The sequence below is a fragment of the Orbicella faveolata genome, unplaced genomic scaffold, assembly GCF_042242905.1.
Source record: "Orbicella faveolata isolate gen_17 unplaced genomic scaffold, um_ofav_v1 contig_26, whole genome shotgun sequence".
Lineage (NCBI taxonomy): Eukaryota > Metazoa > Cnidaria > Anthozoa > Scleractinia > Merulinidae > Orbicella > Orbicella faveolata.
In genome coordinates, this window is record NW_028301554.1 from 21,086,333 (window position 1) to 21,113,473 (window position 27,141).

General features: G+C 38.0%; 1 protein-coding gene and 1 long non-coding RNA gene across 2 annotated transcripts; one reads left to right on the forward strand and one right to left on the reverse strand.

Annotated features, from left to right (window-relative positions):
- Positions 1-3,178: 3,178 nt before the first annotated feature.
- On the forward strand, positions 3,179-12,111 carry LOC149108496 (uncharacterized). Its single transcript, XM_089295088.1, has 7 exons — positions 3,179-3,387; positions 3,496-3,555; positions 5,088-5,148; positions 6,565-6,656; positions 6,740-6,850; positions 8,253-8,348; positions 11,395-12,111. The coding sequence occupies exons 1-4, from the start codon at positions 3,179-3,181 to the stop codon at positions 6,574-6,576; spliced, it is 342 nt and encodes a 113-aa protein (XP_089151214.1). The 3' UTR covers positions 6,577-6,656; positions 6,740-6,850; positions 8,253-8,348; positions 11,395-12,111.
- Positions 12,112-18,596: 6,485 nt separating this feature from the next.
- On the reverse strand, positions 18,597-25,900 carry LOC149108497 (uncharacterized). The gene is made up of 3 exons (XR_016208881.1): positions 25,634-25,900; positions 22,584-22,643; positions 18,597-20,205 (listed from the first exon to the last, which is right to left on the reverse strand). It is a non-coding gene; the product is annotated as an uncharacterized LOC149108497 (long non-coding RNA).
- Between the last annotated feature and the right edge of the window lie 1,241 nt (positions 25,901-27,141).

The window sequence follows — 27,141 nt, forward strand, 5'->3', positions numbered from 1 at the left end:
GTTTTATTAAAAACACCTCCAAAATGTAGAAAACTAGAGTAAAATAAAAAATAAAAATGCCCCAAAAAATCACGCGTACGCTTAACATATTTGTAGAGCATGGTGTAATGGCTCATAACCCACGATGGCTATTAAGCCAATGAGAACTCTCGAATTGCATTATTCAATGTTCCAGTTTTTGACAAGTTTTAATATTAGCTAATATTATGTTCGAGTGGCAAGAACAATATCTCACGAGTGAGCACAGCGGCCCGATAGCCCCAGGGGGTTATCGCTATGAGTGAAGCGAAGGTGAGCGCGATGAGCGCGTGAGATTTTGGTTTTGCTACCAGAACATAAAATTCATATCTGAGCCAATGTGTAATGTTCTTTTTGCACGTTATATGTGACACTCCGCAAGCAGAAGTTGGACACATTCATAACACCCAGCTATTTTAGCGGAGCTCCTCCGCGCCGAAGGCGCGTGAGCGGAGCCCCATACCTTAGAAAATTTGTTAACTCATCGATCTCAAATATTTTGGTTGTCACGTGACTGTCCATATGTCAAGCCCCATTCCTTGAAAAATAAGAGAGTAGCACCATTACCATAGGTACAGATTTGATATTGGACATCCATGTTATGATTTATTGACCGCTGCCAAAACAAGGTATCGGCTGACCAGTATCACGTGACCATATAGTGAGCTGAGGTCAACAGCTTATCGAGGTCGCGTGTTTTTCGCTGACTAGGTACTGGGTTTTCGATAGGGATCGCGGGCTCAGGCCATGTCATTAATCTGGGGGAGAGGGACAGTACATGCAAAGGCAAAAGTTTGGCGCAAATTAAACCCTGACGCGTTGTTGAATCATTTTTTCTCCGTTTAAACAAAAGTTAGGAGTGAAATGACCTTTTAAGAAAGGACATCACCCTGCCTGACCGTAAAATACCCATCCAGCCATGCATGCCTTTATTATTCACTGAGCTCTTTTATCAGCTTGTATCCGATAGGCAAAGACTTTTAAAAGTACGGATCTCAGAGAATTGAACGTTTTTTCTCTTTTGTTTTGAAAAGATTAAATAATGGACTTAAAAAAAAATCTATAACTGATGCAAGGTCTGGCATTTTTTTCATAGCACATTTCTCAAAGCAAGATTAGCCTGTCAATAAAAACTACATTTCATGTGCATATAGGTAGCGTTAAATTTGCTCATCAATTCAAGGAGTCCCCTTGTAGTCCATTGGTTACAATTTCGAGCTTCGGTTCGGAAGGGCATGGCGTTCAGCCCCCGCAGGGGGACTGAGAAATTTTTTTTTCGTTTTTTTTTTTTTTTTTTCTTGAACGTTATTTTTGTTTTGTTTTGAAAAGATTAAATAATAGACTTAAAAAAACTATGTAATTTATGCAAGGTCTGTCATTTGTTTCATAGCACGTTTCCCAAAGCAAGATTAGCCTGTTAATAAAAACTACATTTCATGTATATCAGTAGGTATCGTTGAATTTGCTACCCAATTTAAGGAGTCTCACTGCAGCCTTGTGGTTACATTTCCGAGCTTCGGTTTGGAAGGGCATGGCGTTCAGCCCCCGCAGGTGGTCTCCTTTCTTCGGGGTACTATGAGGCAAGGAGCAGGTGATTCCACATCCAAGGGGAAGGTCTGCACGGTCTGGATTCTAGTCCGCGGTAGTAGATTCTATTGAATGCCGTTTCAAACTGTTTTGAAATTATTTTTTGGGAACATTTCGTTAGAGCGGATTTATCGGTGAGGGTATACCTGTAGATTTGAGGCCAGCTTGGTCTGAATTTGAACATTTTGGTCCGAAAAATGTTTGCATATTCCGCTCAGCATAAGACTATATTTGTACTCTCGGTATTGGACTGGAACTAGCTTGCAACCGAGGGAAGTCTTTTGAAATGCAAATGACATTAATCTCTTTTTAATGATATTCCGCCGCATGAACGTCCATTGTAAGCTAGTTCCAGTCCAATACCGGGAATACGAGAGTGTGGAACTTATTTCTAGCTTTAGCTAACTTTTTTATTTTTTCTAGTTCACGTGTCTCTAATCTGAACCGAGGCACTTGTTGGGTAAGGCCTTGTCTGAATATAGTGTACATCGATTTACATGTAAGGATCAGGTTTGAAAAAGAGTAGGGAAAATAGCGTTGTTTGGTTTTAAAGTGTCGACAAGCCGCACAACCCCCACCCAGGTTCGTGGAACACCCACTTCCGGAAGATAGTAATAATAATAATAATAATAATAATAATAATAATAATAATAATAATCACTTTATTTAAGTGTCCATGTATTTAGCACTAAATAAATGTGCTAATTGGGGACACTTTAAATAAATAAACAAATATTTCAAATATAACATAAACTATTAAGAATCCCAACTGGTGGGTGGCTGACCAGTTGGCTATTTACACAACGCGGCCGAGGAGTTGAACTCGGGGCTAGTCGACTTTGTTAGCGTGAGATGGCAAACGCCATTACAACGAGGTTGGAGAGATTTAGCAGTGCGATAGAATTCTTCGTTCTTGTAGCTTTCTTCAATTCAGGGTAAGCCACGAGAGGAATTATCGCGCGTTTTGCCCTCGCGTGCTAACAAATTCAAGTTGTTATTATTTGTAAAAATGCCTAATGGCTGACTATCTAAAGATCATCTAACTACCTATAAATTTGCTGCCAAGAGGTACGAAGAGGGAGGTTCGGTCTGGTCACGACAGACTTCAACTAAAATATCAATCGTGAAGGCATGAATGAAAGTAGATGAAAACAACCCTGGGGAGAGGTTCTCCCTCAAGCCTACCTGGGACAACGTTACGGAATATGTGAGCATCTATCGTCGAATCATAATCTGTCTCAGGCATTGACCGCCGGCTTGCCTGCGAAGTTGAGCTGAGTTCAACTTCGTACGCAAGCCGGTGATTGTCGGCGATGAAAATATTTTATGTGAACATCATTTGCGGACGCAAAGACGATTCCATCCATATTTAAGGGTGGAATGGTTGAGGATTGCGCCCATTCGATCTGCATTTCGCGCAAATTTCAGTGACTTGTCGGCGACCCATCGCAGATGCGCAGGGGACCCACTGGAACAGATCGCCGAACATTTTCAGTTGCAGCCGGCGACTACGTCGCAGGTAGATCTGCGGGATATATATGAGAACCAGGCTTTATATGGGTTATATGGGTATATGCGTCCGCAAAAGGTATATGGTTTTTCAGCCGTTTTGGTCATAAATAGGGTATCAAATATGGATTACGGGCGAATATTGTCGCGACACCAACTCGCGCGGGTAACGCGCGAGATGAGTGAACGCTCCCAGCATGCTTTGCAACAACAGTTCGGCCATGTTGTTGAACCGCGAAAGTTGAACGAGGCGGAAAAAAGGCGGACTAACAGGTTAATTTGTTCTTATTCGCTGTGTATTTAGTACCTTTACTTGTAGTGCTTTCATGCTTGTTCGTATTGAGGACTTTCTCCTTATCAGTGAACCTGTTGTATATTCAGGGAAGAACTTCGCTTGGAGCTGGATAGCTTTGTTGGCGAGCGATTGAACTCGGATCGCAGGTACACTGTAAGCTTTTTGGACAAACAACATATATTTGATTTATTTACATTGTTAACTGTAGTAATATGTATTTCTTCCCCTTTTGATCGGGTTCCAGCTTGCTTCTAAGTCTTCCCTCAGCTTGAAACATCATCATGTATGTCCCCCCGCCGTATATGTATTTTCGTGAGTGTTGCCTCCCTCCCCCCCCAACCGGCGGTATCTTTAGTATTCTCGCGAGTGTTGCCCCCCCCCCCCCCACACAGAAGACAAGATCAGCAAAATAGAATATCTACATATCTGCCTTAGAAGGTGAATAATTTTATCTCAGATGAATTATTTGTCTTTGTTTAACCATAACGAGGTTTTTTAGAGTAATAATTTATTATTTATCTGGAGTGAGACAACACCTGGCAATTAAGCTTATGTGTAAACTGCTATATGTTTTGGAAATTAATTTAATTGAAATGCTTTTACTTGTAATGTACATATTTGTATCAGTCAATTTGAAACCACTTCATCCCCTCCCTATGCCCACAGGGGTGGGGATACTCCCAGAAAAATTGGGTGGGGGCACTTCTGAAAGGTAAAGCTTGCAAGCAATATTACCATTTCAGCCAATTTTTTATCAAGATAGAATAAATTTTGCCAACTACCATATGTATTCTACTTGTTTTCTCTAGGATTTTTCTTGATGCTGATTTATTATCTGATATTTTTTGCGTGAGTTGTCTGTAGTTGCCAACTGCCAAATGAATGATTTCTTATCCAAAATTAACATCTGCTTAAGAGCAAATTCCCACGAAAATCAAACAAAATCAAACTTCTTCGGCAAGGCTAGAAAACTCAAATTCGCTCGTCTTTTGCATATAGCTAGCCCCTAACAAGAGTGCAAACAGGCTGTAGTTTTTTTCCTTGAAATACAGTAGTTTTGTCTCTCAGAGAAAAGCAACGTTTACGATTTAACTTTCAGACTCAATTTCATGCAATTTAGCGAGTCCCAACTGGGCTGAAAATCGACCATTTTCATTCAATTCGCATTTCGCAACTATTGAGCGCAGAAAAGTTGTAATACAACCAGCTTATTGCAGAACTATTCCTTGTCTAAAAAAGGATGATTTCAAGAATAATGGATTAATCTAATTATTTAACGGTAAACAAAACCAGAGTGTTCTCCAATATTGAGTTAGTCAGTCAGTGAAAAGAATTGTCATTTTGACCATGTACCATGTATTGGAATTCCAAAAGATTTTAGATTCTAACTGTACTAGGATAGGTGTTTCAATATATGTAAAGTTCAGTTTGGGCAAATGATTAGGCACTCGTCAAAAAATTATTCAAAATCGTTCACAAAAGACACAAAATCACGCCAGCAGCTTCCGAGTGCGTGACCAAAAGTATTAACATCGTATCAGCATTTTACTTTAGCTCGAAATGTCAGCATTACCAAGCAGTATAAATGACATACACATAATAATAGCATGTTGAGCTACCTCGGTTTGTAATATCCTGAATCTTGCAAACTGATTCTTTCCCTGCATATAATTTTCAGTGGCGTTCTTGTCAGTACTCATATGATATCCGACTTTGAAGAAAAACAAGTTCCATGTACAGTATGTATCATCTATTTGTGTTTATTTTTCCAAGCAAAGACAATCTTCATAGTTCCCAACAACCTAAAGAGTTGGACACTTTTGCAAGTTTATCTGCATAGTTTGCCTCCAAAGCTTCTTCCGGGTTTGTAGAAAACCAGACATCTAGTGCTTTTCCTTTGTCTTTAATCCACTTTAAGTTTTTTTCAGGGCGTAGTTTGTCACCTCTATCTTTATAGGCCCTGATCCAAAGAACTTCTGTTTTTCTGTTGTTTAATCTTAGGCCTGAAACCTTACTAAAATTCTCCAGAACTTGTAAAGCAGATATCCGAGATTCCTTTGAGCTGTCGAGAATAAGGGTTTTATCATCGGCATATTGGCTAGCTTTAATTTAATTTTTGGATACCATTATTCCTTTTATGGTTTCATTTTTCCGAATTTTTTAGGAAGAACTTTGACCCCAAGAATGAAGAGGTAGGCGAAAGGGGGCAGCCCTGCCTAACTCCTCTTTCAAGTTTAAAAAAAACAATCAGTGGACCACCCATTGTTTAGAACGCAGCTCTTTATGTTGTTATAACAGATAATTATTAATCCATTTGATCATTGAGGGACCAAAGTTAAACTGTGGAAAGGTTTTTTTAATTAAGGCCCACTCCACATTATCAAAGGCTTTCTCAAAGTCTAAAAAAAGTAATGATTCAGGAATGTTTTTAGCCTCCGCAAAATTGATGACTCCATCAATTAGTCTAATGTTATCTCCAATAAAGTGGCCTTTCATAAATCCAGTTTGGTCGCTATTTACCAGCTATGGTAGTACTTTCTTGAGGTGGTTAGCAAGAGCTTTGGCCACAATCTTATGGTCGCAATTAAGTAAGGTAATTGGGCACCAGTTTTTAATAAGAAATGGTTCTGCATCTTTTTTTGGAATGAGTTTAAATTATTCCTTGTCTTTGAGTCACTGAGAACTGCCCCTTTTGGTACACGTAGTTGATTGAGGTTACCAAGTAGTCAGAGATGTCGTTCCAAAAGATTTTTTTTTTTTACAGGAATAACCTCTGAACCTGGTGTTTTTTCTGGTTCCATACTTTTCAATGCTTGTAGACACTCTGATTTGCTTAGCAAGCCTTCACAACTTTCTTTTTCATCTGCGTTTAGGATATCTGTGTCCTCAAAAAAATTAAAATTATTTTGTCTGCTTGTCTGCCTTCAGCTGTAAATGTTAATGTAACCCTTGATAACAAAATGTGTTCATTCATTTGGTAATTTTTTTATTAACACTTAAAAATTTTCCCTTGTGATAGGGTAAATTGCAACACATTTCACAAATCAGTGACCTGACAGAGAAATAAATGACAGAGAAATAAATGTAACCAAAGAGATGAAGGAGTAAATTGCTGGCACCTCACTCTGAATAATTAGTGATCTTATTAATTGCAGTGGTGGATCTAGGGGAGGGGCCTGGGGGGCCTAGGCCTCCCATATTTTGGGCAAAAAAAGAAGAAATCACAGGAGGAAGAAAAGCCAGCAGGGTAAGCAAAACAAACCTCCTCCCCCCTTAGCTCAAGGTCTGGATCCGCCACTGAATTGTCACCGTATATTTATTTTCCATCAGTGATCACATGTGATACATGTAGCCGACTACAGTGGGTGGCCCAACTGTGAAAACTTGCATCGACTTGCATGCAAATTTGATCTTGACCAAAGTGAGCACAAGTCATTGCAGGTCAGCGCAAATGCACTCAAGGCCTGGCCAAACAAATTCGCAAGTAGACCCAAGTTTTGAGCTTGCCTCTACTTGTGGGTCTGTTTGGCCAGGGCTTTGCTTTTAGAATGTACTTTCATAGGGGTATCATTACCTCATATGCACAAAATGTTATAATAAGCTTAATATTTGGCCAATTCATTTTAAATTTGGACTTCAAAAGGATCTTTGAGAGATCTTCACAATGGAAGCATAACATCATACCCCCCTCCTGAATCAGACTTGATTAACCACCCCTCAAGTTTTTGAAACTTGTTTGCTTTACAAGTTTACGGTCAAGTGAATATCTGATAAAAATCTGCACACCCAGAGCGGCAAATTAAGCTATTGTTTAAGGGTATACCCAATATATACAAGGAATACAGTATTTTTGCATGATTTGCAGACTCCTCAATTCAATTTGTGACATCTTGTATGTCTGTTTTGGTGATTTAGGACATATCCCAAATAATACCTTTCAACTGCTTTCATTTTAGAAAAATAAGATTTTTCTCCAGGGCTTAAAAAGGGTTGAGGGTTAAGTTAATCATTTTGTATAGGTTATAGTGACTACATATATGTACATGTTAAATAAATCTTGCACATAACTCAAATTATTCTTAATCCCGTGGTTATTGCCATTTCGTCATGTTAGTCTAGTACAGTGGAACACTACCTTACGGTCACCTTGTTATTATGCCACATTTTTTTTGTCCTGGTAAAACGCCCATACATTTTTCTCAGAGAAAAACCCTGTAAATGCGTCCAGCGCTTTAATACGGCCAACTGCCACATTTTGAAATCCCAGCCTGTACATGTATAATCCTTTACAATCTTGCCCTGTTTAAATGGCCACTCGGCCAGTTATGTAGTAATGGTTTAAACCTAAGAGCATCAGTAGTTTGTATAGTGTGATTGTCTGAGTGAGGGTTATGTTCATCTTTCCAATCTAAATATTGTATGAACTGATTGAAGTTTCAATTTTTTTAAAAATTTTATCTGCATTCCAGATGTTTATAAAAGAACAGTGGTTTAGAAGTACAATTGTGATCTTAATATCTGTTACTTCTGTTAAAATGCCACTCAATTTAGACCAGTCATGAAATTTGACCCTACCCCATTAATTTAGTCAACCTGTTAATACGGCCAAATTTTCATGGCCCACTGGTGACCATATTAATGGGGTTCCATTATAGGTTCCTGGTATCCATTTATAATCCTTGGTGAAGTAAGTTACTGTTTGAGTGAAGTGCTGTGTTCAAGATCATAACTCAAAGACTTTGGGAAGGCTTCTTAATCTGGGGACCATTTCACCTGGTGTTATGCCACTAAACCATAAACATTTGTACAGTATCTAAATTTTACTATTTCTTCTTTTGGACAGCTGAAGACAAATACCTGAGGACATGACAGGAGGAGGATATTATTCACAAGCTTATTCTAGAATAGTGATTTTTGTTTTTTTGCAATCCAGGACCAGGTAAACACATGTGTTCTCATGCAATGATCAAATCAAAGCTTAACCTGGTTCCTTCAGGGGAATCCCGCAAGGGCATCCTTACAGGGTACCCAAGTCATCACATTCTACAGCAGAAAAAGAATTGAAATGCCCCACTTTTTTTTTCCTTTTTTAATTAATGCACTATTATTATAGGAATCAAAACAGTCAGGGAAATTTTCGTCTTTCAGAATCAGGGAAAGTTTAGGGAATAAATGGAGAAAATGGGAAGGTTCCCTTTTGTACTGTACCTTTGAAACAAAAATAACTAAACCAAACTACTGAACTAACTCCATTCAAATTAAAACCTATAGCACAACACACTTACAATAAGTGACCACCAAACTAACGAAGAACAGACACTACTCAAATTATACCAACAACTACAGTACTTGCCCCTACAGTAGTCACTACGGTATTTCTTGGCCTCAACAGAACTCATACGATGTTCTTCAACCAGCCTCAACACAACTTTACCATAACTGATCAGTCACTGATTACTACCTTTTCATAATGGCTTGACAGGTTCTCAAAGTATCAGTGCTTTCACACTAGACAAACTACTTAATGATACTTGTCCGCTTTTTTTCTTTGTGGTTGGCAACTTGACAGCTGTTCCTTTGGGCACCTCAGAATGGGACATACTGTAGTGTATTCCTCAACCCCCCACCCCCACTCTCCAACCTCTTCATGATTCACTATTATTTCCCAGGGTTTCCCAGGTTAAGGATTAGTTTTGAGTTGATCATTGCATTCCTTGATGTAAACCAAGTTCTGCTTTAATTTTGAAATACCACAGACATGTAAGTAATTTAAAATGCTTTCACTGACTCAGTAAGTAGATTAGTTTTAAAGTGGATAACATTTCATTTGGTTATATTTTATGTTTTTACTGTATTTCCTCTTTGAAACCCTGTTGGACTTCATGATTTTTTGCCCATACATGTATGTAAGAAGGGGAAGCTGTTTGGAGGAAGGGCTTAAAAGTAACATTAAATATTAAAACTGCAATTTGCAGGTTGAAAAGGAGATTTGGAAAGACTTCCTTATTAGAATGGAGACTCGATATAATCAATACTTCCAATTCAAAGTTCCTGGATTGTACAAAACAATTATTAGATGATCTGTATAAATTTGTCGTTGACACCACCAGGAAATTCTGTCCTTTTTGACCTCAACTGGAAGGGCTCAGAAATTTATGGCTGAAAGAGTGCTGAGCTGTTGTTTCACTGCTACACTGTAATATGATCACCCACCATATGGATCAAAACAGAAAAAAGAAAGAGATTGGGGCTAATTATAAGTGATACTGGATAGAAAGAGTTGAAAGGAAATTCGGACTAAAATTCATCATTTAACACCCCCCTCACCCTTCCTTCTCCCCTTCCAAAAATTTCAAGCAAACTGCAATTTTCATCGTTTCTGAAGATTTGAAAGGAAAATTGTACTGGGCCAGGGGTTGGGTTGGTGTCCTTATACAGATGGGCCTAAGGATCAGTAGAAGAAATTGTCCTGTGATGATGTTCTGAGAAATACGTGTACATGTACCCCTGATTGGTTTCACATTCTAGACAACACCCTGCTATTTAGATCATTATAATCAAAAATAGATTGGCATGGGTTTAATAAGGGGGAGGGAAGAGTCTTGCCAGTTCATAGGTGCATGTAACAAAGTCCATCTGGGGTTATGTACATTGTATGCTTTCTTGCAGGCCTTCAGAAAAAAACTACAAAACTCCTATTTCTTATAGTTGAAGGGTTGCGGATAAACTTTAAGGCAGGTTGTCAAGAAGGAATTCCGTGGATGGGTCAATAAATCTTTGACAGAGCTGGAGAGAATATTTTTTTATTTTGGCGGGAGGGGGGGAGAGGGAGGGGGAGGTGGGGCTGGAGGGTATAATTCTGCTTCTATCCCTGATAGGGGTACTGAACAACAAGTAAAAATAAATGGGCACGTTGGACTCTTTACAGAGGGAAGGGGCCAATTGAGGAAATACAGTAATTTTTCAGGAGAGAGAGAACACTTCTGAATGTAGATGACCTATCATTTCATTCATTCTTGTTCTACACGTGCATGTATATTTTAAAATATTTCTGCAGTCCAGTTGTAACTAGTGAAAAATGAAACTAGGCATCAGAAGTGAAGAGATGTTTTGCAACTTAAAAAACGTCACTCCAAAAAGCTTACTTTTTTTGTCTTCGCCTATAGCAGGTAAACATTCAGGTTTTTTCTTTCACTGAAGTTTCAGCCTCTGAAGTGCCTGCTATCCTGAAGAAATTTGTCTCGAAAGAAGCGACTTCAGAGGCCGCCATTTTGAAACTGTACTTGGCAGCCAGGCCGTGTTTATGTAACGTCATTCCGTCCGACTTGAAGTTGGCGGGAAGGAGAAAATCTGCAACTGACTTGCATCAAAATGTTTTTTTCCAAGCGATTATCCACTTCACTATCTTCAATGCTGTCATTTCCGAGTCTGGAGCATGTTTGGCTCAAAATAACAGGGAGTTTACGAAACCACGACGGCAACGGCAATGGGAACGTCACTGAACAAAAGAATTAATGACCAGAACAATGGCTGTGCTCGTGCGTTATAATTCTTGGTACATTTCTTTGCCGTCCTTTGCAAGACAACAACGTGAAAGGACCAAATTTTGCGTTGTCTGGAAAACTTGAACCACGACGGCTAATATTTTAAATTTATATTTCCAGTTTATCGCTGTGTTCCGGATTTAGTTTTGCGATAGTTTTGACAGTGATAAACAAAGTAAATAACTTTAGAGTATCGCGAGAGTCGTAGGTAAAATATAAATCCATTTTTTAATCGACGTTGTCCTCGGCGTCGCCGTCGTGGTTTCGCAAACTCCCCAGTATGGCTCAAGAGCAGCCATAACCTAGAGTGGTAGTTTAAAGGCTTGTCGGAAGCCATTTGGACAAAATCTCTTGGACGGAATGATGCAACGGAAATGCAGCTTGGCTGCTGAGTACTGTTCAAATTGGGGTAACCGTGTCAAATTTTGGGCTTCTTTGCAGACGATTTTCATAAGGGAAACCTGCACTTCAGAGGCTGAAACTTCGGTGAGTGGCTAAACTTAGTGCGAGGTTTTTATTAGCATTGACAAAAAATATACGTGACCGCCTCCTTTAACCATTTCAAAACAACAAGAGACTTCATTTTGTAGTCCAATGAATTTTTTTGGACATGCTGAACAAAAACTCTGCTGTTGTGGCCACAGTGTCTTGATAAATTAATCGCTAAGTAACTGCTAAATTAATTGCTAAGTAACTGCTGAATGGAAGACTCCTTATCAAAACATGTGAAGGACTGATTGATTTTAGCAGTGGTTGTTACAGTCTGTAATCTTTTTTGAAGAATTCTTTGTTTATGTTTATTCACATTATTATTCACATTCTTCTCTGAGGTATTATCCACTTTCAACAAATTTATTTAGAATGCATGTTATTGTTTGGGAAGTCTGTTAGTTTTCATTTGACCTCTGTTTGGCTATGCATGTCTGTGGTATTTGTAGTTACTGTACAGTGGCCCATTGATAAAAATATGACTCCACCATTCAGTTTATTTATTAACACTTATCCCTTCAGCATGAGTTTGAAAACAATACATTTTACAAGTTACCCAAATGTGCAAAATACTTGGAAAATATGACGACTGGCAATGAAAAAGTTTGAAATATTTTGCTTTGTTCAATCTGTTAATCACCAGTTAAGTGCAATGTGCAAGTGTTAAAATGAGTTGTTGATGAATTAAAAAAAATAGTAGTGACTGCACTTTGGTATTCAAAAGTTATACAGGGCAGGGGGACGAGTGTTTTCAAGTTCCAAGATGTTAATTGTGTATCACCTCAATAAAAGAGACTTCGTTTCGATTTCTACTGAGTCCAATTACTTTGACAATAAGGCTTTATCAAAACGACTTATTGATCAGTAGAAAATGGTGATTCCACTTTGCTATTCAGTGGTTTTATCCTTGGTTTTTTATGGAGTTCAAAAACGTCTTGCGAGTTTTAAAAAAGATTTAATTTTCATTTCTTCCCAACTCTCATTACTTTGACTATGCAGATTTATTACAATGCATTATTGATGAATTTAAAAATCAAAATTGGGATTTCACTGTGTGATTCAGATATTTTATTTCTTTTTGAAACTAAACCCTCTTAACTTTGTTTGAACTTTTGCTGAAGTGATAACTACAAAATAAATGTCAATTACCTGTTCTATTTATTAATCCCTTTGAAATTAGGTTATGAAGTCTTGGTTGTTTTATGGTCCAGAACTCGCGGAAAATCTATGAAAATAATTACACCCCATTAGAGAGTGAAGTCTCTTGACAAAACAATATGGGCCATTGTAAAGTTTGTGATATGAGGGTACAAGGAAATCGCTGCTGAAATGCAATGTATGTTAGAAAGCTCTCACAACCACAAAGACGCACTACTTGAGGATATAGCTGTCTACGTTTTGATACAATATAATCGCGAAGTCATATTTACAGATTCTCTTGAAATATTGCAAAATTCTATACTATAAATTTACACTTACCGAGAAAAAAATTAAAAGGCACTTAATTTTTTGAGGATTTAGCCGTCTCTAAACTTGGATACAGTTTAATTTGTAATTCATGTTAAGGATTTTCTTGAAATAGTTGAAACTTCTTAAAATTATTTGAAAATTTACAATTACTAAGAAAGTTAAAAACATGCATTTAATTTTCTTGAGGATGTAGCCGTCTCCAAAGCTTGATACTATTTTAATCTTTAATTCATATTTTACAAAATTAATTGTCTTGAATCATTGCAAAATTCTTAAAATTATTTGGAAATTTACTATCACAATTTGAAGCTGCATTAAATTATCCAGTCGTTGTTTTTGTAATCCCGTTTATAGTGCGTCTTTGTGTTTAATACCTCATTTCATTGTTCTATTTGTGAGGAACAAAATGTGCTTAGTTGCTCAGTTGGGAAAATGGCTTTTCCGGATTATTGTATTTTTCGGGACCAACGCTTTTGACATCAACATCGGGCAAAAAAGTCATTGTCGCGTTCCGCGCGTTTTTAAAGAATTTTCTTTTACATGCTGAAATTTTATCGCAGGGTTTGTTGTTATTTTCAAGGAGCTACAGTGAATTACAGGTTCATCTCACTTAAATTCGAGGGGATTTTCAATCACGCTTGCTTCTATTAAATTAGGACAGCCTAATTGGAGTTTTTGATGTTAGCCATTTTTACGCCTGAGAATTGTCCAGATTTCTGTCACCAAATTATAGCGTGACATGCGTCACGCTTACGTTAAGACGTTCTTTGACAGTTACGCAAAGTGTGAATAGGGAAGGGCCAACTTATGTCAAAGTCGACTTCTTGAGCAACTAAGTACAGTTTGCAACTCGCAAATACTACAGCGAAAACACGATAGAAGCACAATGAGAGTTTTATGGCAGCATTGTTTTAAGTAGTGGTTTTCTTAAAAGCAGAACTTGGTTTGTGGTCCTCTTATTCAGTGTAATCTCTTACGCAAGTAATCTCTTAATGTTTTCGATGGCGGCGTGACAAGTGCGTTGTAGGAAACATTGGGTCATTTATCATACCGTGCAACGGATAGTATTTATGCGAAACAGTTGCTACAGCGATTGGAGAAAGTTGGAACTTAGTTCTACTTTCTGGAACCATTGAAGCGACTTGTTCTGCAAACGTTTTGTCCGTTGCGCGTTGTGTTACACGGCTCGATGTTTCATTAACTTGTCGCGCCGTTTTCGAGAAGATTGCGGGACGAGTTGCGTGACAGATTACGCTGTGTATCGGGACTAGTCATGGACGCAAGTGTTTACCTGGTTAGTTAAGATGGACTGCTGGTAAAAACGACAACACACAATACTGTCTCTTTGTTTCTTTATTTGCGTTTTTATTGTGTTAAAAAAAAAAAATTAAAAAATCTAGCCGATCTTGTCCCTGCTTGTCGGGTTGCTTTCACTCTACCCTGAGTTTCAGTGTTTCTTCTGTTCCTCATTAATATTCCAACTTTAAAATCCTGGTTTGTTTATCTGCTCCGCCATCTTTGATTGCGACACTTGACCACTTTAATGATATGGCCGTTTGCTCTCAAGTGGAGATGGCATAATGAGAGAAGTGAGAGTTTGCTCCCCATGCCTCCTCGGTTTCACTCAACTACGTCATAATACCACACCATTTGAATTAGCATTTTTATTAGTTTTGAGAGCCGTAAGTAAATTAAGGCCGAAATAGTAAAATTTAAGGTGTGTGTTCCAAGCACTGTATCTAGAAATTTCCGTTGGAGGGTCAAGGAAAACTGGAGCGCTAAAGTACAAGTCATCTTTAGTAATTTCCATGGATGCCAAGAAAAGAATCCAACGTAAAAAATCATTGATCTGACTTGCCGACCAAACCTCCTGCCGACTGTCCTCTCACAAACTTTACCAAAAGAACACAAGTCACTTGAAACTCTACGTCCAAGCTGATACAAGTTTAGGAATTTTCGCCTATGTTTAAATAAGATCAAAGTTAAAGCGATGAAAGATTAGTAATTTGTTTTCAGGTTTAAGCGTATTTTGCTAAAGGAAATAAATACTAATGCGAAAGCAAACGGGCGATTTTCGTCCGTTCATATCACCTAGAATTGCGTTAACTTTGTTTTGATATTTAATTTCAGTTATTTAAAGTCGATCGAGTCTAATTTGTACAAAAAATCCAAACATTTTTCGAAAGAATCGTAGTTTAAATATTCATAGTAAATCTTATTAATTAAATATTCACAGTTAAAATCGTCTTAAAAAAGGCAAACACGGTTGAATTTTGAAATTTATTTGTGCTTTTGTCGTTGTTAATCTTGGCTTTGAATAACATTAAACAACGAAGTATCCTCGGACAGGGCAGTTAGTCGGATGAGTCGACGTAAACCGAGCGGCAAAAACGACCCGACGAAAGGTTTTACCGCTCGGTTTACTTCGTCTCGTCACGATTAACTGCCGCTGCATTCCCGAGGATAACAACGAAGTTGAGCAAGTATTAGAAATTAACAAAAACGACGAGAAACGTTTTCTAGGTTTAGTTTGTTTAAAACGTACAGATGAACAATTGGCCTACGAAATTAACAAAAAAACACACGAAATATATGCTTGGTTTTATAAGTTGAATTTATAGTTTTGGAATGCAATATTCATAATTAGCTTACAGTTTTGTACTTAGTCAAAAAATAAAGTTTCCGCGGTAAATCTCAGGTTTTGGAAATTAAAATGAGCAATTGGCTTAAGTTTAGTGGAAATAAATTAAATACCAATTTCAAGATTAAGTAAATTAAAGAGGACAAGATAAACAGCCGTACAAAATTCATATCGAACTATGGATATGTTTGGTTACAAAAAAAGTTTACGAGGTTAGTTAAACGTTTTGGAAGTAAAAATGAACAATTGGCCTACACTTTGAACTTTGATCACGGAAATGTAACTATATGTTTAGTAGCTAAGGGTGCGTTCCTTTGGGGTGATCTGGATCAGAATCAGTGAGCCAAGATCACTCGGATCATGGTGCATCAAAGGAACCGATGAATCCGTAACAAGAGTGGATTCATGGCTCCTCTGATGCACCATGATCCACGTGATCTTGGATCACTGATCCTAATCCAGATCACCCCAAAGAAACGCACCCTAAGATTAAAATTTTCCAAAAAGAAGCCTCCTTCATAGGCGTTATTTGTATCGTCACGCAACACTCCTAGAAGATGTGTTGCGTGACCACTCAAGTAACGCCAGCGCGGGACACTGCTTTTGAGTTCTTTTAGGTTAACTAATTCCTGGAGTTAGAAGAAAAAGCCAAAGTTGTAATTCCAGATAACTTTAATTTATATTTTAAGTGGTTAATGTTCTTAATTTTTCTTTGAACTGTGGACTGATAGTGTTAATAAATTCTGTTCTTAAGATAATTGTGACTAATTTATCTTTATTCGATACCTAATTTGTTTTTATCTTCAGAATTTAGACGAAAAGAAAATTATTTTTTTTAATTAAGAAAAGCCCTAAACGAGAATCAGCTCTTTCAGACGAATCCCAGATGACTATCAGCTCAATCTAGTGTCGCTTGTGAAATTCCAGTCAAGCCAGATCAGTGACCTTCATTGTTCAAAACTAACCCCAACATCCTGGAAATGTACTACCCATGACCTGCACTAAAGCACTACTGTTTTACGTCCTCAAGAACAGAAAAATTTTAGAAACACTGATTGAAAACAAACATCTTTCAAGCCAATTGGAATAAAGGTGTGGTTTTCTGACGTAGTCAAGTAAAGCCAAAAAGACATGAAAAGCAAACCCTCACCGTCCCCCATGATGCCTTCTCCACTTGAGAGCAAACGACCACACCATCAAAGTGTCCAAGTGCCTCCATCAAAAATGAGCAGAACAAATAAACTCATCAGGATTTCTCAGTTGGAATATTGCAGAGGAACGTCAAAAACACCGTCCTCAGAGCAAGAGTTTCCACAACCCTGCAGGGACATCGATCGGCTAGATTTAAATCTGACCATTTGAGTTGTGTGCGGGTGTATGGGCCATCTCAATTCCTGAAAATAATCTGAAATATACTAAGTTCAGTGGAAAATATCAAATCCACAAAGAAAAAACTAACAAGCTCATTAGCACAGTAAAAAAAAAAACTATTCACTTGAGTTAAAAAAAAAATTATACCCTAACTAACTAGTTCTGCTATTGAATTGTACTTAAGTAGTAATAATACTTAGACATACTCAATCTGCCTTAGTTAACACTTTTTGGAGAAAAGTAAGATTAAAATGCCCGATTCCCTAAGTGGTTTTGAACTAGTGAAAACTACTGCATCGAAACCCTAACGAGAATCACCATAAGGGTTAATATTCTCTCTGTTATACATGTACCGTGTGTACTATGATACCAATATTATGACTGGCTTGGAACGCCCACTAGATCTGAAGGGTCTGTTCTACACCCCTGTTCTTCTGACTATACCCACGTTTGGCCTATCTTTATCACGTTAGTGACAATGCTAATGTAAAGACCTTATGACACCAAAATTTGTAGTGTTTTCTTAGCTGAGTTAATTAGTAATTGTTTACTTCTGTGCTAATGAGCTTGCTGTGGCACCTTTAAACAAAGGAGGCAAAGAAATTATCTTAGAAAAAAAATTGTTTTCTAAAAACTGATCGAGTAAGAAATAAACACTTTGTATGACAATAAATGCATGTTAGTTATATAAATTTGTGAAATCCTACAGATTGATGTAGCATTGATTTCATAATTTCTTAATCCTACAATTGAATATACTTTAAATGCATTATTTTGGAAAACGTAGCTCAGAATTTTTTGTAATACTGATCGAGTAATAAATAATAATATTGTGTAACTATTAACGCTTCAGTAAATTGAATAAATTTGTGAAAACCAGAAGATTGGTATAACATTCAATTAATAATTTCTTGATCAGCCAATCAAATTTACTTGCATTACCACAAAAGGGTAGTTTTAGGAAGCTTCCTTTGTTCAAAGGTGATAAAAAAACAATGCCATAGTTTCAAGCAACATCATGCCATTGATCTGAGCAAAACAAAAAAAAAAGTCAGTGACAAAAATGAAAATGTTGCTCACCCAAAGAAAATAATTGTGATCAATGAGAACTGAATAAGCCAATCGTTTTAGAGCACGATGCATGTTAAAACTACAAAAAAAAAAAACACAAGTACAATATTTTCTTGAATACAAGTTTCCTATTGAGCAGCTACTTTCCCAAAACAAGTTTATTTGGATTAGAAAAATTATTTATTTTATTTTTGAAAGTAAATACAGGAAAAAATTTTCTCAAGAAAGCAAATAGCTCAGCATTTTGGCAACGGTATTTTAAGTACAACATACATATATATTTTTTTCAAAATCAGACAAAAATGAAGAGAACCTTAAAAGGCTTCTTATGTTGATGTTGGCAAAAGATATTGTTTTTCAACTCCAAACTCAATTTACCATTTCCGAAGAAAACCAATGGAAGTGAACAGATTCCACCATAAAGCTGCTCAATAGGAATCTTGTGAGAAGGAGAAACTAAGTTTTCATGAGCAAATAAGTGGCCTCTGTAAAATCAAATACTGTAATGGTTATATCCTGCTGTCTGACTTCTTTAGTGGTACACCAAAATGCCTGTACCTATTTTAAAAAAGTATAACACCTTACTTCAATTTCTTTTTAGGAGCTGAAATAAATTGTCATTAGAACTCGATAGGAATATTTTTAGCTTTGCATTTAAGAGCATCCTAGAATTTAAAAATGAAAATTTTTGATAAGCACTCAATATGTCTGTACACGAGTAAAAAATAAATAAAATGGTAAATAAGTTTTGACTGTATTTTCTAGTACTGGAGAATTTGGACAAACAATTAAGAATAAAAATTGGCGATAATAATTTTGAATGACCTTTTGATGGCTGATTTATCATTTTCAAATTCGTAAAACTAAAAGTCAGATTCTTGTGAGTTCTTTATATACTAAGAATGCATGTGAAAGTCTTGTTGCATCTGATTAAAAACACTACAATGTGGAATGTAGAGAGTATTAATTAAGAACGAAATAGTTTTGCTTTGATTGAGACGGATTGAGTGTTCAGTTTAGGTTTCTTTTCTTGGATAAAGAGCATTTCATATATTATTTCTAATTGAAATATATTTTGGTCTATTTTCTGCATGGGTTTTTGAAATTTCATTGTCCGTTTCTGAATTTGACAATAATAATTGCGAAAATTTACTTTTTAAGGCAATTTTGAACAAAATGTCGGCTCTTTTTGCTTTATGTCTGTACGCATGAAAATACATTAATGAATACTGAATACTGAATAATGAATTGTATGGAAAATGTGACAAGCAAGCCACTTATTTGCAAATGAACAACACCCACACAACACACTGGTCAGTTCAATACTCTGTTTACATGCCTGCTAGTTACATGTGCATCAAAGAGGTATTGGAATACAATGTTAAAGATCTTCAAATTGTAACTAGATAAATTTAAAGGTTGGTAATTTCTATTTTAGTTAGCTGCATATCCTGGGCTTTTAAACTTAACTATTAATAGAGTTATTGAGTAATTTTTTGATTGATTAAATGATTTGATTGATTGATTGATTGATTGAGTCAGGAATTTCCCTTTACCGACATTGTGTGATTAAAAAAAGAGATATTTGAAAAAGACAGAAAATAAATAAAGCTTCTCCTCAATTTGCTCATAGACTAAAATAACACCTGCAAAGGAGACTGCGAAACCACGTGTGCACATGTAACTAGGAAATTAACAGAGAGTAATAAATTGGTATTACATTGCAAACAAATTAATGTTTACCTCAAGTAATCAAACAATTTTTCATCTCAATTGGCCCACAGCAATGTGTCGCAAATTTGTTAAATTGAAATTTGGAAATATTGGTTTTTCAGGAGTGAGGGAAACCGGAGTACCTGGAGAAAAACCCTCAGGGCAAGGTGCACCGTGCCATCTCTGCTACTGGTAATTTGGAAATATTGGTTTATCAGGAGTGAGGGAAACCGGAGTACCTGGAGAAAAAGCCTCGGGGCAAGGTGCACTGTGCCATCTCTGCTGCCGGTAACCCCAGATACCTTAATTTTCAGCTTATGAAAGTTTGTCATTCAAGGTTTGCTGTCATCCACTGTCCTTGATCTACAGTTGTCAGTCCTTAGTCCTATCCTTGCTCCTTGGTCCTCTGTTCTGAGTCCTCGGTCCTCTGTCCTCTGTTCTGGGTTGTTCTGGGTCCACAGTCCTTGATCCTGTGATCTATGCCTCTAACAACTTGCCTGCAAATCCAATATGTAACTAGTAAGTATTTTGTTTATGAATTTTGCTAAACTTGCATAAAAACAATGTGCAAATAATTCTTTCCTCTTAAAATTTTGCTTCAGAGTCTTAAGAATTTCACAACCTCCTAAAGGATTACCCAAACATTTCTACCCCACCAATACAAACTAATTCTTAAGCAATCAATCAATGTTTTTGCAGCAGAATGTTAGCCTTGAGAAAACAAAATCTCACCGCAAAGTTACAAAACTCAAATCAAAATTCTCGCTTAACCTGGTTTAGCTAAATCAGGCTTTGAACAACCCGGCCCAGAGTTTCGCTTTTTAGTTCTGGGTGTAAAAATAGCTGACATAATACGATGCTCCTGTAACGGCTATAACAGGGTCAATGCAAAATAACCAGTTCGATATTTGCTAACATTTCGCCTTCGATATCACGTCAGGGATGTAATGCTGGCAGCATCCCTTAAAAAAAAAAAACACTGCAACTCTTATTTAAGTACAACCCAAGTTAATAAGGATTGAGTCTATGTCTATTCTTGCAGTCTATGTTTATTCTGTGGAGGCATACAGTTGCCAAAATAATGATCAAGAAGTAAAAATTTCACAATTCGCAGATGATACTGCCATAATAACTAGCAACGAGAACTCTCTTAAATCACATCTCCAAGTCATTGATTGGTTCAGAACTTAACTTAAAATTAAACAAAAAGAAAACTAAGGCAATGTTGTTATAGGCACAATGAAACACAGCCATTCTAAGATACTGGAATTCAAAAGTACGAAGATCCAATTAAAGCATTTGGTACCTTTCTGTCGTATAACCAAAATAAGAATGTTGAACAGAACTTCATGAACAGGATTAGAGCAATGAAAACTATTGATCTACACAGTGTCCATGCTATCTGTCCTGACTTCAGTAATAAAAAATTTCCAAGCAGAGCTCTTTAATTTCTTGTGGGAAAACAAGAACTACAAAATAAAAAGATTGGCTATATGTATCAACCCCTTGCGGAAGGAGGTCTTGCCTTTGTTAACTTTCCTGCAGTACTCAAATCTTTACACTTAGCTTGGATAAGTAGATTTCCGAGTAATTCTTGAGACTCATGGAAAGCTATTTTGGAAATCCTGATTTAATAAGAAAATCTTTTTTATTCAAGATATCCTAAATGCTGATGGGAATTTCGTGACTTTTGAAGAATTTCAGAACAAGTTAAGTATGAAAACAAATTATCTTCATTACTTTCAACTCATGGCTGCCATCCCTTCTCATTTGAAAAAGAAAGCCAGGTCAGCTGAAGTACCTTCACATGAACAGCTACTAAATTCAACTACAGTATCCTTGATAAGTTAATGAAGATGGTGAATTTTTAAGCTCGGTAATGAAATGTGAAGGTGAATTAATCAACATGACACGAGCGTGGGACAAAGAAAAATTCTAAGTTCCCGACAGGAATCGAACCCATGACCTCCCGTCCGGTGTTCAGGGCTGCAAACATTGTTATAAAACGCTTAACAAGAACTCCACAGTGGAGCCAACCGGCATCAAAACCTGGAAAATCAACTTTGCGGTGAATATACAGAATGGAAAAACAAATTTTCATTTATATATCATTCAACAAGAGATAACAAACTAAAGGCAGTTCTCATTCAAGCTGTTAGAGTACATAGAATTCTACATGTAGTAACCAATAAAAGTGTCTGTGAGCCACTGAACTTGGAAAATAAACTATGAAAGGGTGTTATGAGGCATTACTCATTAAGGAACTACTTGTAATGTGAGGGCAGTCTAGCTTTCGAACAAGCCCATAAAGCCTTTTTCCATTCAGGGGTGTGTTGTGATAATTGCAAAATGAAAAAGTTCAATGTTAAGAAACCGTTTGTTACTCAGCTTCCCATAAAGAAGCGGGTAAATTGCACTGACTAATTTATTCTCAGTCAAAATAAATATGATAAGCCTTTTTGCTGCTCAAATTTCTTGCATGCTCATTGTTCATTTATCATAATATTGCTGTATTTAAAACAAAGTTTCATGTCAACATCATTACTCTTTCAGTTATTTTGTTACCGTAGCCTCTACATGGGCGAAGCAGAAACAATTGAAATCACAAAAAATAAACATTTGGAGTAATATCTATGCTTTGTAGAGACACCACAATCATAAAAACCTTTTAATTTAGCTAATCTGGACATTTTGAGGCTTTGTTGGCACCTTCAGGATCCTTTATCCTTCAACCCATCCTTCTCCCACCAGCACCAAGAATGTAATTAAATAAACTACATGTTATAGTGAGGAAATTATTTGTTTGACAGTCAATTCATGCATGTCTTACAAAAAACACTTTTTAATTGTGAAACACCACAAAAACTGAACAAACCTGTTTCAGCTTGGATGACAACTCTGATTCAGTCTTATTCACCTCCTCACACTCAGCAACCTGAGAAACAAATATCAATCAACTTTTTAGTGCCAAGCTGGAAATGAATTCTCCTTACTAATAATACTTACATGTACATTTATTATAACTTGAAGCACAAATTGCTTCCAATACATGTACTGTTTCAGAGAATTTAGTCAACAAAGAGAAAATATTTCATGAACATGTTTGCATTTCTGGTTAAGGTTATTCCAAACCTTCAAGGGGCTACTTTTGCAAAATTTTCTCTTTTTTTTTTCAACCAAATGAAAGTTCATTACTTAAGGTAACATTTTCCAAAAAATGAAAATAAAATATTAAAATGCACACAAGTTACTGGGAAAAAGAGATTTTGAAATAAAAGTTAATACACCATCAAGAACACCATTCCGTTTAAAAATGGAAACATTCATTTAAAAATAGAATCTGAAAATATGATCTAAATTTGCGAGATACTGCACATGTGAACCAATCAGATTAAGTAACGTTATTTTCAGTTTAACTTGCGGGATTATCCTGAATAAAGGCCAATCAGAAGGTTACAATTAATGAGATATTTTCAAAGTTCGGTATATCCCGCATACTGGCCAATCAATGAGAAGCTATTTTCACACTTGTCACTTCTCACCAATAACCCCACTTCCAATCCTTTGACAACAGCAAACCCACTGCAATGCCAAAGGCGCATTCACTTCAACCAGCTGAGTTAGCAGGAAGTTGTTTATATGGGCGGAAAATAAAGGTATTTCACAAAACGACATATAGAAAACTACCAACACTGTTATCTTGCAAAGAAGACTGTTCATATAGCAGGTCGACAAGAAAACGGAAAGAAAATATTGAAGTGAATACAAATAACTTCCTTGTGCGAAGCTGTAACCAGTCAAGCATAAATTCAAATCACATGATGTTTTGTTGACATTTCATTCCTAATTTGGTCATGAATTTAGTGCTTGACGAAATGGATGTTTACCAGTGGTCGACATAAACTAAGGTGAAATTAGATGGCAAAGAGCGGTAACATTATTTTTCCCACATTACCAAAACATTACCATGGCTCTGGAGGTTTTCTTTTTACTACTGATGTGAAAATTTTAAGGGATTTGCCGAGATAAGTGTATGAATCGTGGAGTCATGGCCTAATACCTGATGCCTGGGAGAGGCTACCTTACTGTACATGCGGAAGTACTTTTGGGCATGGCAAATTCATTCTCATGAAGAATAGACATGCTGTTTGCTTTGAACATTATGCATGATGTTGATGTTGCATTTTTGACGCTGCTACCCAAGGAGCAGTTTCAATTGTGGTACTAAAGCGAAAGTTGCATTACACTCAAGTGCCTCCAGTTTGTGTAGCCTTGTCAATTGTTTGGATATTCACATGGATACAATGCGGGGAAGGATGAAAATTGCTACGCTCAAGAAAAACTAATTTTGGTAGTAAAATCTACATAACCGAAGATTCTTAAAAGTGCTGACAAAAAAAAACATGACATCATGCGTGTAGAATAGATTTTAATGATTGACTTGATAATAAACAAAAAGTTTGTGAAGGTGGACATTTCATCGAATGGTTGGTAAGTTAAATATTCGAACAGTGTAATGGACTGTGCATTTCGATACGGCATGCCATTTCACTCGCTTACAAGCGTGCCATCTCACTCGCTTAGCATGTCATTTTACTTGCTGCTTTGTTTCTGAAATTTTGGCACGCTTCTTTGTTAGAATGAACATGCTCGTTTGTTTTTATCATGCGATACAAAGCAAAAGAAAATTTTAATGAGCTGTACATTGTGACAAACTGCTAGTGTGTTAAAGGAATTTTCTTTTGTCTAGCATGTTAAAATAGCATGCCCGTGTCGTAACCTTTTTACCTGTTTTCCTGTGGAGGATCACATTTTGTAGTGACTGATTGGGGTGGCATGTGATAATACCGATTCACTTTTCTCCCCGGGTGCCATTTCATGCTTTGTTTTATCCTAGCACTAATCGGACTCTGCTCTAACAAGAACGTATTGGTCATCTGGGGACACACAGCCGGTAGAAACTCACGTTTACAACCGTAACTCTTCCTTATATTTCCCCAAATTGTTCCCTTTTCAAGCCTTTTCTTTTTCTTTGTCTGCCATTTTCAATTCTCAGGCCGGTTACCACTGTACACTTGTTCCCAGACTCCCATCCCCGGTTCCCAGTTCCCGGTTCCTGGTTTTCCGTTTCCCGTTCCCCGTTCCCCGTTCCCCGTTCCCCGTTCCCCGTTCCCCGTTCCCCGTTCCCCGTTCCCCGTTCCCCGTTCCCCGTTCCCCGTTCCCCGTTCCCCGTTCCCCGTTCCCCGTTCCCCGTTCCCCGTTCCCCGTTCCCCGTTCCCCGTTCCCCGTTCCCCGTTCCCCGTTCCCCGTTCCCCGTTCCCCGTTCCCCGTTCCCCGTTCCCCGTTCCCCGTTCCCCGTTCCCCGTTCCCCGTTCCCCGTTCCCCGTTCCCCGTTCCCCGTTCCCCGTTCCCCGTTCCCCGTTCCCCGTTCCCCGTTCCCCGTTCCCCGTTCCCCGTTCCCCGTTCCCCGTTCCCCGTTCCCCGTTCCCCGTTCCCCGTTCCCCGTTCCCCGTTCCCCGTTCCCCGTTCCCCGTTCCCCGTTCCCCGTTCCCCGTTCCCCGTTCCCCGTTCCCCGTTCCCCGTTCCCCGTTCCCCGTTCCCCGTTCCCCGTTCCCCGTTCCCCGTTCCCCGTTCCCCGTTCCCCGTTCCCCGTTCCCCGTTCCCCGTTCCCCGTTCCCCGTTCCCCGTTCCCCGTTCCCCGTTCCCCGTTCCCCGTTCCCCGTTCCCCGTTCCCCGTTCCCCGTTCCCCGTTCCCCGTTCCCCGTTCCCCGTTTTAGTAACATCCCTTGAAAAATCATAAAAGCGCAACACTTGATTACCCTTGGACTAAACAATTCTACCAAATCAAATGCCAACTTGGGCACTAAAAAATGCCAGCCACTAGTAAAATTTTTCGTAAACAACAGCTTCTGTGCTGAAGCTTACCTTTTAGTAGGAGCGATCGTAAAACGAAGCCTGGCCTCGTAAATTAACGTGGTCTTCACTCCAGTGTTCTGCAGCCACTACAACCATTTTCCTTTCACCCAAATGCAACCAAACGAGGATAAGATGTTTCTAAAGGCAACTGATGCCATAGATGACGTATTCGTTGTAGCTTTGCCACCAAAATAAGTTCTTAATCCCCTCGACTCAAAACTGCGAGCTTCCACCATGTTGGATTCTCCTTGGTTCCCAGTTTTTTTCGCGACATGTCACACGTCACGAAAAGTTTTAGCGGGAAAACCAGTTCACCCGGGAGCTCACGCGGGATCACGTTTTCCATGTACCGGTATACAGATCGTACCAGCATATCGGGTGCGTTAAGGGAGAAAGCAAATCCTTAACACTTATATTTCTCGGCCATTTTAACTTCAGTAGGATTAAAATGCACACTGCGGAAACAAAAATGACAAAACAGCGTATGTCGTAAAAACTTGATTTTCAAAACCTGGGATTTTAAACCTTTAAGGACGTTCAGAAGAAAATTTTCCAACATTGATTTTCTTCTGAGACTTTTACCACTGTAAGATGATGAGTTAGTTATGTCAGAAATGTAAAAAACATGTGGGGTCACCGACTTCGTTTTGGAGAGAACATGCCCGGAAGAACACCCTAAATCTGAAAAATCGGGCTTCGTTAGCAAATATGGCCACAGTGTCTGTAAGTCTAAAAATATTGCAATTAGATCTTTGAAGTAAATTTTCTCTGCCAAATATTGTTTAAGTGGACCTATTAAGTGAATTTAGTCAACTGGTGAGATTCCTTAAAGAACAAGTTCGCAATTAGCGACCATACAGGTAGTTTCACGCGCCTTGCAGCGGCAAGATGGCAGGATTTGACGTCCCGTGGACAGAAATCTTTAATTATGTCTCCTGGCAGACCATATACAACGGTGTGTACAACATCAAAGGGTATACATGTATTATTTGGTTAGCACTGCAAGGTGAACTTTCCAATTCGGTCGTTCTGAATTAAAATAGCCAAGTTCGCCAACTTGTCTTCAAATGATTTTTTGCCATTAAAACAACTCCATAAATTTGGGAAGGTACTGGCACTTCACAATAGTATTTTCTTCTTCTTTTGTACGGGTGCTAACCCCTAACGACGAAAGATTCAATACAAAAGTATCGTAGCTACATAAACCCTGTCGATGACCTTATTTTGGCCTTCATAAGTGACAAAAACATTCGTCGCTTGACCCGTAAAACTGCAGACTCTCCCCTTGGAAGTGGAATCACCTGCTCCTTGCCTCAAAGTACTCCGGCAAAAGGAGTCCACCTGCGCGAACTCAACGCCATGCCCTTCCGAACCGAAGCTCGGAAATATAACCACTGGGCTACAGGGGGACTCCTTGAATTGAGTAACAAATTTAACGCTACCTATATGCACATGAAATGTAGTTTTTATTGACGAGCTAATCTTGAATTTAGCAATGACATGCTATGAAAAAATGA

Bases quoted from the DNA above. Each gene is read 5' to 3' on its own strand.
- LOC149108496 (XM_089295088.1), top strand. From the start codon at position 3,179: ATGCGTCCGCAAAAGGTATATGGTTTTTCAGCCGTTTTGGTCATAAAT. The intron at 3,388-3,495 runs GTTAATTTGTTC...TTGTATATTCAG, and splicing joins GAAAAAAGGCGGACTAACAG to GGAAGAACTTCGCTTGGAGC. The intron at 3,556-5,087 runs GTACACTGTAAG...TATAATTTTCAG, and splicing joins CGATTGAACTCGGATCGCAG to TGGCGTTCTTGTCAGTACTC.